The sequence below is a fragment of the Anabrus simplex genome, chromosome 6 (assembly GCF_040414725.1).
Source record: "Anabrus simplex isolate iqAnaSimp1 chromosome 6, ASM4041472v1, whole genome shotgun sequence".
NCBI lineage: Eukaryota > Metazoa > Arthropoda > Insecta > Orthoptera > Tettigoniidae > Anabrus > Anabrus simplex.
In genome coordinates, this window is record NC_090270.1 from 343,124,473 (window position 1) to 343,138,681 (window position 14,209).

The window sequence follows — 14,209 nt, forward strand, 5'->3', positions numbered from 1 at the left end:
ATTTATTATTTTCCACCTAGTCGATACAATGATTGCTTAAGGCAATTTTTAATGGTCAAAAGTGGTACATGTTTCGTATATTATCAACATCTTCAGCCACATAACACTGTTTAGATGAAAAATATATAAAATTGACAAAGTAATGCTTTAGAGGAAGTGTCCTTAAAATTAACAAAAGATTGACAATTTTAAGGACACTTCCTCTAAAGCATTACTTTGTCAATTTTATATATTTTTCATCTAAACAGTGTTATGTGGCTGAAGATGTTGATAATATACGAAACATGTACCACTTTTGACCATTAAAAATTGCCTTAAGCAATCATTGTATCGACTAGGTGGAAAATAATAAATACTTAATTGTGAATCTATTGAAGTGCGATACGGACCATGAAGCTTATTTTATGTAAGACCTATCTGTGTCGGCGCGACGTAAAGCCCCTAGCAAAAAAAAAAAATAAATAATAAGGAATGAGAAAATCCGGGAAGAAATTGGAGTGGAAAAAATGAATGATAGAATAAAGAAGAGCCGACTAAGATGGTTTGGGCACATAAAGCAAATGAGCGACGATAAAATGCCAAAAAAGGTGATGGAAATGCAAATCCAAGGAAGGAGAGGCCGTGGACGACCACGATTGAGATGGAAGGATACCATCCAACGCAGCATTATAGAAAGAAACCTGGACTGGGACACAGTGTTGGAGGAGGAGTGGTGGAAAGACCGAAGAAAGAGGAGAGGAACAATATTTGCCCCTGCCCGGCTACAGCTGGATAAAGGGAAAGGATGATGATGATGATGATGATGACGACGACGTTGCACTAACACATCAAAAGTTTGTGGCGATGGAAGGATGCAAAGGGGCTAGGATTGGGAAAGAAGTGCCCATTAATTAAGGTACAACCCCAGCATTTGCCTGGTATTAAATGGGAAACAACGGAAAACCGTCTTCGGGGCTGCCTTTGTCTTTGAACCTAAATATAGTTGTCTTAATTAGGATTCGAATACAAATCACCTTTCTGTAAGCCAAGTGCTCTACCAGCTGTATCACTAAGGAATACAAACCTTGCCACATAATTCAATTGCTTGTAATTCACCTGTATGTTTTTAGATTTAGATTTAATTGTGTGTATTTCCAATATTTGAACTTGTATTATCCTTTCTTTTTTTTTTTTCCTTAGTGATCTACGTTTTCACCATGTTCATGGTAAGAATGCCCGAGTGAGCAACAACGGGTTAACAGCTTCGCGGCCGAGAGCCTTCGGCGAGTTCAATGATGCAATTGTCATTGGCAACAGAGCCTTAAGAGAAGGAGAAATGTTTGAAGTAATTATAGAGAAGATGGTGGACAGATGGTCTGGCTCCATTGAGGCAGGTTGGTCTGCACTCCTAACAGTAGGAATGCAGTGTAGGAAATAGTGTACATTTAAGTCTTTACCTATTCTAATAAACTTCAATGCACAGATGTACGGTAAATAAATGTATTGGTCATTTCATTTCTTTCATCACACTCTCATGTGTTTATGATTTTCTAATGTAATGTGAGTATAGGAAATACTTCTAACAGTATGGAAAATTTAGTATATCAATATTTTTATATGAAATGCATAGTGTTTATAGATTCTTATTTTAGATGAATAGGGAAGTGGATAGCGTGTTGACTTTCAGAGTGACTAGTGGAGCTGTATCAGCACTGCTGGTTCCATACTTGTGCAATTGCTGTCAAATGACTGGAAAAGTAAAGATATAATTATATGGACAGAATTATATTTGAAGAGTGTTTTAAGCCAAAGATGCATTGAGTAATACCTATATTGTTTCTTTGTTAGACTGGTTTGTGTCTTTGAAAGGAAGAAAACATTCATTAAATACCAACTAAATGTGTCCTTGACTGTGGGAGTAGGAGATAGGAAGAGTGGAATGTCTTGAACCACAGCACACTCTATTAAAGGCAGGAATGCTTCTCCCATTCCTCGCTAGTTCTCTGATGTCACGGGTCTTAGTATGCTGTGTCGTAGCCATAACACCAGATACAATAATGAGTGATATATGTTTTCCGTTCTTAAATGACTGTTTTTGTTAACAGGTGTAGTCTGAACACACTCGGGTCAAAATTATGAAACCTGTTGCAAATTATAACAAATTGCTTCTAAACATACGTTACGAAGTTCATTAACGTTATAATAAATCAGTGTACCAATATCTTGATCTGGTTATGATTAAGCAAATCGTGGTTTAATCTTGTAGACAATGAACAAACCTACAAATATTGCAAGAATTGAAGAATATAATTGGTTAAAAATGAAGTTAGTTTGCATACCTTTGTATTTTTATTGAAGTGCTTTCAGTTTTCATGTAAAAGTGACTCTTTTGTTATGGGATAAGACAACTGTGTCTGTCTTCTTATATTTGGAAAGTAAAATGTTACACAAAACACTAACAATTTTGTTCATGACTTGAGCACATTTACAGGTCTCCTCATATGTTTCAGTGAGTCCAGAGCCTTTAGTTTTTATACACTAATAGTCTATTTATCACTTCATACTTATTCCCACAATCCGTAAGAAAATATTTCTCGAAGGAGTTGGAAATAGTAGTGTTCATGATATTGAATGCAATGTTTGCAGTACTTACTACAAAGTCACTTGGAACCGTTATTCCTCCTCTGTTAATGTCATTTATGTACTAATCACAGATATTTTCTTGAACAACTTGTTGTTCAGAGACCTCACATGTTAACTTAGTAGAAGTTTTGAAAGCTTCATAGCCAGAAATATAGAGAAGCACTGAGTAATCAGTTTCTTCCTCATCTACTGGTAATAAATGATTAAAATATCTTTATAAAGTTCATCCATATCGTTGATTACAATACAGACTTTCTTCACTGGAATTCTTATTCAAGATAACTTTCTTGTGACATTCCTTACAATTCTCATCATTCTTCTTCTTCTTCATAGTACCGTATCAGGTCCCCCTGACGTTGGCGATCACTGTGGCGAATGCAGAACGATCTCTAGCTAGGTGGAAAAGTCTTTCAACACTGTGAATTCCAGTCCATTCCTTGATGTTTCCAAGCCATGATGTTCGCCTCCTCCCGACACTTCTTCGACCCTGTATTTTGCCTTGTACAATCCGCTGTAAGATGAGGTAACGGTCATTTCTAAGGATGTGGCCAAGGTAAGAGATCTTCCGGAGTTTTATTGTTTGAACGAGTTCCCGACTTGCTCTTGCCCTTCTGAGTACTTCTTGGTTCGTTAGTCGTGCAACCCACGAAATCCTGAGCATCCTACGGTGGATCCACATTTCAAAGGCTTCCAAGCGTTTCACTGATATGTTCTTGAGAGTCCATGTTTCCACACCATATAGCAAGGCTGACCATATATAGTACTTGACCATCCTCTGTCTAAGTTTTAAATTTAAGTAGTCATTGCAAAAGAAAGATTTCATTTTTGTAAATATTTTTCGTGCTATTGCTATCCTCTCTTTCACTTCTTTCTCGGGATCAAGTTGTTCAGTGACAATGGCACCCAGATATTTAAAAGTGGTTACTCTCTCAATCCGTCGGTTGCTTAGTTGTAAGATTGCCTCAGCATTGGCACGTCTGCTGAAGATCATGAACTTGGTCTTGTTTACATTTATTTTTAGTCCCATGTCCTCACTTACTGCACTGATATTATTGAGCAGGAGCTGGAGACCTTCAAAATTGTCACACAGGATGACTGTATCATCCGCATATCTTATGTTGTTAATTATGCCGCCATTTACTTTTATTCCATATTATTGATTTTCTAAAGCTGTTTTGAAAATTTTATCCGAGTAAAGGTTGAATAACAATGGAGACAAAACACAACCTTGTCTAACTCCTTTTTGGATGGCTATCTCATCATAGTTAGTTTTATTAAATCTACAGACCTTCTGTTTCTGTCATCTCTCTATTTTATTGCCATTATTGAAAATACTCTTTCAGTATATGCATTCAATGGAAATACAGTGAAACTCGGTTAAGAAGTTCCCGCATAAGAAGTTTTCCCGCCTAAGAACTGTGATAATCTTGGTCCCTTGATCAGTTGCATTAAGATATATGTATATTTTTCTCGTTTAAGGTGTTCTGTTGTAAATATATTTACCCAGTTAAACAGTTCAAATTTTAGAGCCCCTTGAGATAGAAAACGTCCGCTCAAAGCAGCCCATGGTTAGAACCCTCCAGTCTCCGCGCAAGTTGCACCCTGTGTTAGACCGTTCGCGCGCTCGCGGTGTGTCTCTGGTGTCACGGTACCTGTGTGGGCTTCCAAGGCCATATGACTTCACGCTATGACAATTAAAATTGAAATAATTGATAAGGAGATTCCACCTATTCAATACCAAAGAATAAGAAATGTAGTGAATTACATTCTCATTTAACAATAATTAGAAATGGTACCGGTTTCGACCCTAGTCCAGGTCATCATCAGCCGATTAAGAAATGGAAAACAATGCATAGGATCAGTAGAAGAGGCAATATGAAAAGGAAATGAACGGGGGTAGACACTGTAAAACTTAGAAGAAGTAAAATACAAGTCATTCAAAAGAAAAACAGTGTGCAATTCTCTTAGCGGCAACAAGGCACACGCAGCGCAAGGCAAAGTCCCACAATGATTATGAATAGCGGAGAACTGTTCAAAGCCAGTTATTTAAACACTGTTGGCCATAAAGTCTCATCACAATCGAACACATACGAAGGTCCATATTCGTGTAGGAGTTGAAGACGAGCAGATTCATTGAAGCAACTTGCCAGCTCCCGGCGATCAGCGCGACACATTCAATATGTGGTTTCAAACGCCAAAGTAAAATGACAACACAGACACCAGATGCTCACTCTCACCTTGTGGAATCTAATCGAACCCATCGGTTGAAATTTCCACTCCACCGTTCCATCTAGCGGAATAAAATCGAACGGGATTCTGCGTGGGAAACATAAAGCCTGCAATGGATGGTTTGATAAAACTTTAATGCAGTAATTTGCGGGCCGCGACAGGGTGAAGTCATTAATCGAGGTGGCCTAAACTTTAATTGAAAACAGTAAAGTGTATCTATCCACAACATTACTGTTAATCTACCACAAAATTGAATATTCTAACCTCTTTGATGTTTCATTCCCTTGCATATTTCTTTCCAGGCATTCTCTCTTACTCTGTTGTTGCAATAATACTTATGGGTCTTGTTGTAGAGGAAATTATGTTTTTGAACCAAACTGATAAGATTTTCTGTGTCCATTACTAGTGAGGTGAACAAAAACAACTTCCTGACTCTATGCAGGAAACAGCCGACTTACCAGGAGCCAGCTGATACACATGCCGCCAAACAGCCAGCCAAAAGATCCCGATCGTCTACGAAGTTGAACGAATGTTGATAGCCAACTGGGTGTTGGTGAGAGGCACACACAGGCATTGCAATACCACGTGTTGGCATAAAATTGAAAGTTATTTTTTATTTTACCTTTATACGAGCTAAACATTCTATTATCATGTCACTCGTAATTATTACATCGCATTATTAGAACGTAGCACAAGGATGAGGAGACATGAAATAAATTCTTGCGGGGAAAGAAACTGTTTACGTTTAGATGTGCTAGCGTTGCTACTGCGCCTTTATCACTCCCACGTAATACCCCAGTTACTTTTCCATGCACTCATTTCTGCAACTTCGAACCTGTGTTTCTTTTCTTCATTACCTATAGCATGAAGAGGATTGCAGCGGGAAAATAAACTCAATATTGTCTTTGCTATGGGGTACTTGCGAAACAGCCAGAAACTACGCCCGTTGCCGTGACAACCAGTAGGAATGCAGGGGCAATTTAGGCCTAAGTTCTAAGAATCTCTAAGAATAAGTTGCCAGATTTCCCATTTACTGCCGTAATCCTTGAAGCAGGTATCGGGGGTGTGAGGAAGATATAAAGCACATGCTAACAAACTGTAGTACATGTCTTGTCTTTGCGTCTTGTAAGCCTAAGCTACGGATTGCCAAGCATAGTGTAGCGTCGTAATTAGTATGAAAAGGAGTCGATGAAGTTACTTGTACTTGTAATATCAACGTACAAACGTTTTAAGTGAAAATGAGAGGAACTGAGGAAAGAGATCAAGCGAAAGGCACTAACAATAAAAGACGAAGTGGAGTCATCTACACTTTCCCGTGTTGCTTTGGCAAAGGAGCTGAGGACGCCGCCGCCTACTTTGAACGGCATTATAGCGAAGAAAGAAGAGATCTTTGCTTCTGTAGGGAATACTTCAGCAAATTGTAAGGAAGTTAAATCTGAAAAGTACGATGAAATAGAACAAGCTCTGCTAATATGGTTTAAACAGCAGCGAAGTTTAAACATACATTTCAGTGGGACTATTGTGTAGGAGAAAGCCGAAAAATTGCATGCAAATTAAGGATACCTTTTACCGCATCAAACGGGTAGCTGGACCACTTTAAAAATCGAGCCGGCATCGTTTTCAAAACAATTCGTGGCAAATTTTTATATTGTTTCTTTGTATCAGCCTATTTCGGTATTGTTCACAAACAAGGAAATATGTTGGCTTTGTGTTTCACATGTATTTCAAAGTACAGAATAAGTTTTTGGGCATTACCCCTTTTAAGAAGTTTCCTGCTTAAGAAGCTTTCCTTTTTGCAGTCCCTTGAAAAACTTCTTAACAGAGTTTCACTGTATACTTAACACAAACTTAAATACCATCAACCGTGCGAGTTGGCCGTGCGCGTAGAGGCGCGCGGCTGTGAGCTTGCATCCGGGAGATTGTAGGTTCGAATCCCACTATCGGCAGCCCTGAAGATGGTTTTCCGTGGTTTCCCATTTTCACACCAGGCAAATGCTGGAGTTGTACCTTAATTAAGGCCACGGCCGCTTCCTTCCAACTACTAGGCCTTTCCTATCCCATCGTCGCCATAAGATATATCTGTGTCGGTGCGACGTAAAAGCCCCTAGCAAAAAAAAAAAAAAAAAAAAAAAAAAAAACCTATCAAAATATCCTTCTGTTTTCTGGACCAGTTAAACCTGAAATATATATCCACCTCTCTGGTTTATTTATCGTATGGCAAGTATACAAAAGAAAAAGAAAATTTACAATGTATTCACGGACAAGAAAGTTGGTAGCGTTCACATTTACGAATTGATGTCCAGTTGCTGTAGCCATTCTAAGAAGGGAGGTGTAGCACTGATGACATCTTGGGCTGGTCCATCATACTTCCTCAGAGGGCACTCCTCAATAATGTGCTGCACTGACTGTAAAGGGGCTTCGCAGTCACAGGATTCTCAAAGTCCCCACTCATGTAGCATGGCATTACATCTAGTATGGCCTGTTCTTAAACGGTTTAGTTTAGACCATTTGTGTCTCTTCAAGTGAAATTCCGGGAGTCCAGTTGTGGGGTCATGAATGCCTTGGTGTTTCACATGTGCAGAGCTCCAGCTTTGACGCCATTTTTCCTGGATAGTGAAGCCAGTTATGTCATGCCATATTGGGTTCCTTGATTTAAGACGAGAAGGTCAGTAAGGACCTCATGGATTGGGAGTTTCTGTGGATGATCAGGTTGGTGTAACTTTTTCCGCTCGCATATAGTTGCTTCCTATCGTCTCATTTCCGGTGGTGGTATGTTACGGGATTAGGGTGGATTTTAGTGTTCCTGTTATGGTTCTCATACGTTTGTTCAAGTTGACATCGATCTTCCTAGTATGAGCGCTACGTTGCCACACCAGGACACAATATTCAGCCACTGGATAAACCATGGTGAAGGCAGTAGTGCGTAGTGAGGATGCATCAGCTCCCCATGTCATACCAGCTAGTTCCTTAATGATGATGTTTCTGACTTGTATTTTCCAGTTGTTTTTTGTATGTTAAAGAACGGTCTAAGGTGATGCCAAGGTACTTGGGGTTGAAAGTACGCAAATTCTTTGTTGGCAGAACAAAATGTTGATCTTTTGTTGAGCTATTTGGTTACATAGATGGAATGAGCATACTTCTGTCTTAGCCGGATTTGGGAAAAGTCTCCACATCGAGTATTATGCATTCAAGGTTTCCAAGTCATTGAGGAGATTGCTTTCCCCCTCTTCTAATGTGACAGTTTGGTCAGCGGTAGCTAACTCATCAGCATAACAGAATTTTTTGCTGATGGTGTCAGGCATGTCACTGGTGTACAAGTTGAAAAGTAGTGGGGCTAATACAGACCCTTGAGTTAGTCCATTTTTTACTGTGAAAGACTTGCTTGTCTTATGCCCTATGCTGACCTTGAAGTACCGATTTGTCAGCATGTTCTTCAGAAGGGTTTTCAGCAGCGTGTATGCTTTTCAGTTTTGAATAGTAGCCCATCTAGCCAAACTGTAGCATATGCCGCTGTCAGGTCAACAAAAGTGATGGATGTCTTTAGCTTTTGCTGGAATCCTGCCTCAATATATGATGTTAATGCTAATACTTGTTCACAGCAGCTTCGTTTGATTCTGAAACCCGCCTGGTATGCTGGTGTTATGTTATTTTTTATTTCCTGGATTCGGTTGAAGATGAGGCGTTCCAATAATTTGTAACAAACACTCAGTAGTGCAATAGGACTGTAGCTTGAGGGATCATCTGCTGGTTTTCTTGGTTTGAGGATTGCCATGGTGTGAGCCATCTTGAACTCCAGGGGAATGATTCCAGTCTCTAATATGTCACTGAAGAAGTTCTTGAATCATGTTTTCCCATGCTTCCCAAGATATCTTATGAATTCAGGGAAAATACCATATGAACCTGCAGCCTTCCTCATTTTTAGCATGTTGATGGCTTTCTCAATTTCTTCTTGGCCGAATGAATTAGCAAGAGTAGAGTCGTTTTGGAGGCTGTTGTCCAATTTCTTCATCTCTCTCTCAGTGTGTTTCTTCGTATTGGGGTCTATTGGAATTTTATCAGCTCTTGATTTGATATGTAGTGCCATTTCATTTGGTGTTATTCCTGGCTCCTCTTTGCGTATGTTTGAAGCAGCACCAAGTTTCCTAAGGAGTGTCCATGTTTTTCTGTTGGAGTGAGTAAAGCTCAGCTGAGAAGTTAGATCTCTCCATTTCTTCCTTTACTCAGATCTTCTATTATCCTTTTTTCCATCTCAGGATCATCAGTTTTCTGATAACTTTCATACATTTTTTGGGTAGTTTTATCCCAGCATGGAATATACTGCTTCCTGAATCCCCGGGAGATGTTTCGCTTAGCTACACCGATGACAACACCTATAATCCGCTTGTAGTTTTCTACCTCAGGGGGAATCCATCTCGGATTACTATCTACTTCTGATCTGTATTGGTCCCAGTTTGCCATCTTGAAGTTCCATCTTGGTTTACGTGTGGATCTGACAACTGGTATTTCAAGACCTATATTGATAAGAGTGCTTCTGTGTTGGCTTCTTCGAAAACGTTGAAGGACTTTTCTTGTGTGGTCTAGGGGAGTTTTCTTTCATCTGTGGAAACAATAAGCAGATCAGAGTTGGTGTCAGATTGCCATCTAGCAGAATGGAATGTTTTCTCTGCTTTAGCATCAAAACTAAGATACAGGTCTTGGCTATCACACCACATAGCCAGTTTTTCTCCATTTTCATCGTTGTTTGGGTAGCCCCAGGATGTGTGATGGCTGTTAAAGTCTCCTATGTATATACAAGGAGTGGGCAGTGGAGGCAGTGGTGGAGTTGGCCAGTTGGTGTGAGGTGGTTTGTAAACTGATGCAATCGTCAAATTATTTAGTTTGGCAGTGATTATTTCTATATCTTTAACTCTTTGGGAGTTCACTTCAGAAATGTTGTAAATATTACTTCTGGCATACATGTTTGATCCGTGGACAGGTGAGAAAGACTCGTGTATCCTGCAATCTTACCTCTGCTTTCCTAATCTTCCTCTATCAAATGAGTTTCTTGCATTGTTAGGATGTCAATTTTCAGGTTATCAGCTAGTTTACTAAGGTATTCACATTTGTTGTTTGACAGGCCTTCTGCATTTATCTGTAGAATGTGAGCGCTGGTTCCAAGCTTTCTTGTCAGTTGGCTCTCATAAGTGCCTTTGGTAGGTTTCATCTTCTGATGTAACTTTGATTGACCGTGAGAGATCCAGGATCTAGTTCAGTCACCTATTTGTGTAGACTATCAGCCGTCCTGCATAAGCAGTCCATTGGCCAGGGTACACCACAAGGAGGTTATCTACACGTCGCACCCCACCTCTGGTATCATCTTACTTTGGAAAGTTACTTTTAGCTTTTCACCCCAGATCGACTATTTTAACTTCTGAACACGTCATCCATATTCAGCTTTTTGCCTAAATCTAGTGTTTCCACTAACTTTAAAAACTTGCTGAACTGAGGTGAGTTTTAGAGAGTTATTCAGTTCATCAATACAAATTCAAACCATTACATTCAAACCTCATAGACATGTTTAAGATAGTTTTCACAGACTTTAACTTATCCAGTAAACAAATCATTCAATTTATTTAATATACGAGTCACTTTGTAGACAAAAAATGATTCTGCCATTCTTTACATGCTCTACCTGCGCACTAGTACCGCTAACATACAGCTGTCTTCAATTGTGATGGCTGACCTTCAGTCAGAATACAGAATATAAGGGTACACCGTACAGAGAATAAAATGAGGAAAGAAACGTAATGTTCTGGGCAAAACCGTACCTCTGGCAACCCTGATTTGGGGCATGGTTGGCCCTAATTGGCTGATAACTTACAGCCAAAACTGGTTAGGACATTTTTGTGAGGATGGGAAAAAAGTCAGAAGAAGGAAATATGCTAAAATATGAAATGAAAAACAAGAATTACGCTGTTAAATATGAGGTTAGGTTTGAACGTAAAACTAATGACGATAAAAACAAAGAAACAAGTATTTACAATATTATAATTAATGAAATTAATAAAGAAAAAGTACCTCTTCTTAAGAACACAACATGGTAAAACATCAAGGAAAATCATTCTTAGAAACGTGAACTATGCAAATTAGTATTTGCATAAAAATAAAAATGCACAAAAAATAGTCAAGAATGAATTTAATTCAGAATAACACTTCTAGAAATGTAATCTCCCTTTCCAGCAAGAGCAATTATGGACAGTTTTGCACTTCTCCATCTGGACCTCGATTACCTAACATGGAAATTAGCCACTGAGAAGATGCAGAGAAGTGCAACAGAATTCATGGACATAACAAAATCTCAACATTTTTTCGCTGTGTATGCTTATGTTCCGAGAAGAAATCCATGTTGTCATGTGCATATCATAGTCACTGGCTTCTCACTAAGGCTGCCTCAGTTCAAATCCTGGTCAATGCATGTAGAACTATTGAAATGAACTGTCTCACCATTATGGTATGGATTCCACTCAAAACTGAAGGTCCCATGGCTGTCATCATGATGTCAACAGGTAGGCAAAACTACAAGCTAGCCGTTGCTGTAGGTACACATGCACAGTGGAACCTCAATTATTCGTTTTTTGGAGAGACCACGGAAAAAGAAAACATACAATACAGGAAAATGGAAAATCTGGGAACAATTTGGCTAAACATCACAATAATGAAATGTGTATAATTATAATCTTACAGAAACTCCTAAACCAAACCAAACCAAACCAAACCAAACCAAACCAAAGGGGCCTTAACCTGCCAAGGACCACTGCTCAGCCTGCTGGCCTGCAGATTGAGGTGACTCATGTCAGTGTGACGAATCTTCTCAGCCGTCATTCCTGGCTCTCCAGACCACGGTCGCCATCTCAGTCGGATAGCTCCTCAGTTCTATTTATGTTGGCAGATTGGACCTAGACCAGCCCTGACCTGGCCGGGAGTCGAAGCTGGTGCCACTTTGATCGGCCAAGCTCATTGAAAAGTATGGTACTAAATAATTCCAATCCAAACAGTCTATCAAAAGTAGATCTCATAGCAATCTGGGAGATGTAATGGATTCTCGCATTTCTTGCGCTGCCACAGGTAGTTTTTAATTCTCTAGTCTAATAAAATAAAGCACGTATGATACAAAAGCGCCCAGCATGGTAGTGAAATCCTTTTTGTTTGTTTTTTGTTGTTTTTTTATCATCACACCTACTGACTTGTGCTGCAAGTCAGTGTGCTTTTCAGCTGAGCTCAAGGTCGCGAATAAACTGAATTTCTTGAGTTTTAGTGATTTTTTTTCTTTCCAATTTGCTTGTGATTAGTGATGGACCAGAATTAAATACAATGCATTTGAGAACTTTTCAGAATCGATACTTACATTTGAAACAGTATCTCACGAAAGGACGACTATGACATGTGTAGATCTTTGGTGTTAACGTCCTGTCATTGCAGAGCAAGTACCATACTGAAAAAGCGATCGGCAGTGAACTTGCATAATGGACCGTCTTTGCATTGCTTTCGACTGGTTTTATTTAGGAAAACCTTGGAAATCATAAAGTGAGTGGCCACAACAATTGGAATTAGATAGCACATTCCAACAGTTGTACTTGAAGAAGAAATAAGTTCCATCAGATGTTCATAGGGCCTACTTGTAAAATATCTACATAATGTCTAGGGTTAGAAGTTCATTTTTGACATTCCGGTATGTGTGTTTTTTAAAATATTTTACTATTGTATCACCAGGCAGGTTTTTGGTACTTCTCTCAGAGCACTATATAGTCACAGGGCTTGCAGACAGGAGCCGAACTTGCTCCTTCCTAACGAGTCCAGCATTTTACTGTAATATGGTTGGATACCTTACTTAGGTCTTGAGAGTTTGAAATCTGTATCATGTCTAATGACTTGAGATATTCTTACCGCTGTGGTTAACCATAGCTCACAGGGCAAGTTGGTCATGCGGTTAGGGGCACACGGCTGTGAGCTTGCATCTGGGGGATAGTGGGTTCGAATCCCACTGTTGGCAGCCCTGAAGATGGTTTTCCGTGGTTTCCCATTTTCACACCAGGCAAATGCTGGGGCTGTACCTTAATTAAGGCCACAGCTGCTTCCTTTCAACTCCTAGGCCTTTCCTATCCCATTGTCGCCGTAAGACCTATCTGTGTCGGTGCAACGTAAAGCAAATAACAAAAAAAGAAAAAAAGAAATAATAATATTTATAATTACTATTCATTAGTTTAATCACAGTTCAATTTTTATAAATTATAAATGCCAATTTCCTCTAATTAATGTTTGTTTTAAGATTAAACAAGACTGATGATGCCCCATAAAAGAAGGGCAAAACATTTCCCCTTAAAATTTAGAATTCCTATGTTTATTTAACCACATAACGTGGTATTAATTGTTTTGAATTGGTGGGGTAAAATATATACTCCTTTTGTAAACTAAGTGAGACTGGTACTGGCCTACGACTAACATCTCCTGTGTCTCGAAATCGTTTCCAAAGCCTGGAAATGACACTTCGTGGCACATTCAAGGATACTGTGACTTCGGTCTGTGTTTGGCCTGCTTCCAAGCGGCCGAGTACTGTATTCTGACCTGCAAAACGGGGTCCAAATGGTGTCGTCGTGCCATTATTTTGTCACGTTCATCACGAGGCTACACTCCGCACACTATAACAGGGCAAACACGACTGAGGGAATATTGGGCGCAGGCACTGGCTGTGTTTACCTTGCAGTTACGCCGCTAGTCAAAGCAGGGAACACTCCTTTCCTGTACAGAGCAAACACGTAAGGTTGGTAGGTGCATATGTCATGTGATTTGTGGTCTATTTCCTGTTGCCCTGCTTACTCATAACTTATGTTTAACTTTTGGTCACTAAAGTAGGTGTATAAATTTATCTATATAAAACACCTTACAATTAAATTAGTAAGGTGGTAGCTGTCTGTGTGGCATAATTGTTTAAACACTTCTTTCCCATACTCAATCTTCTGAACTGGAATCCCAGAAAGTTGTTCAGCATTTAAGAATACATAAATGCAAGAGATTCATGTTGGTATTGCTACTGTTTGCTTCATCTGTCTTCAAACACCTTGTAAAGGAGAAAGATGGGAAGAGAGTGGTGGTATTCCATAGGTGTACTCTGTTCATAGAAAATGTTCAGGTCAAAGATCGTCTCAGTCTCCACATCATGATATACTGTGAGAAGGGAAATACCATCATAAATGTTGTAAAGTACTGAGAGGAAGAAACCTTTCGGTAGAGTGACGAAATACACTAGCAAGAATTGGAGTTCTCAGACTTAATCAAAGATTATATCCTGTCATGTAGATGGCTTTAAGTTCTTTTTTTTTTA

General features: G+C 39.3%; 1 protein-coding gene across 1 annotated transcript in view; it reads left to right on the forward strand.

The window, feature by feature from the left end:
- Neurl4 (neuralized E3 ubiquitin protein ligase 4) overlaps positions 1–14,209 on the forward strand; it is a 426,720-nt gene that overhangs the window by 183,043 nt on the left and 229,468 nt on the right. The window contains exon 13 of the mRNA XM_067148903.2: positions 1,180–1,373. Within this exon, the coding sequence (XP_067005004.1) occupies positions 1,180–1,373 (194 nt within the window). The remainder of the gene's footprint in view (positions 1–1,179; positions 1,374–14,209) is intronic.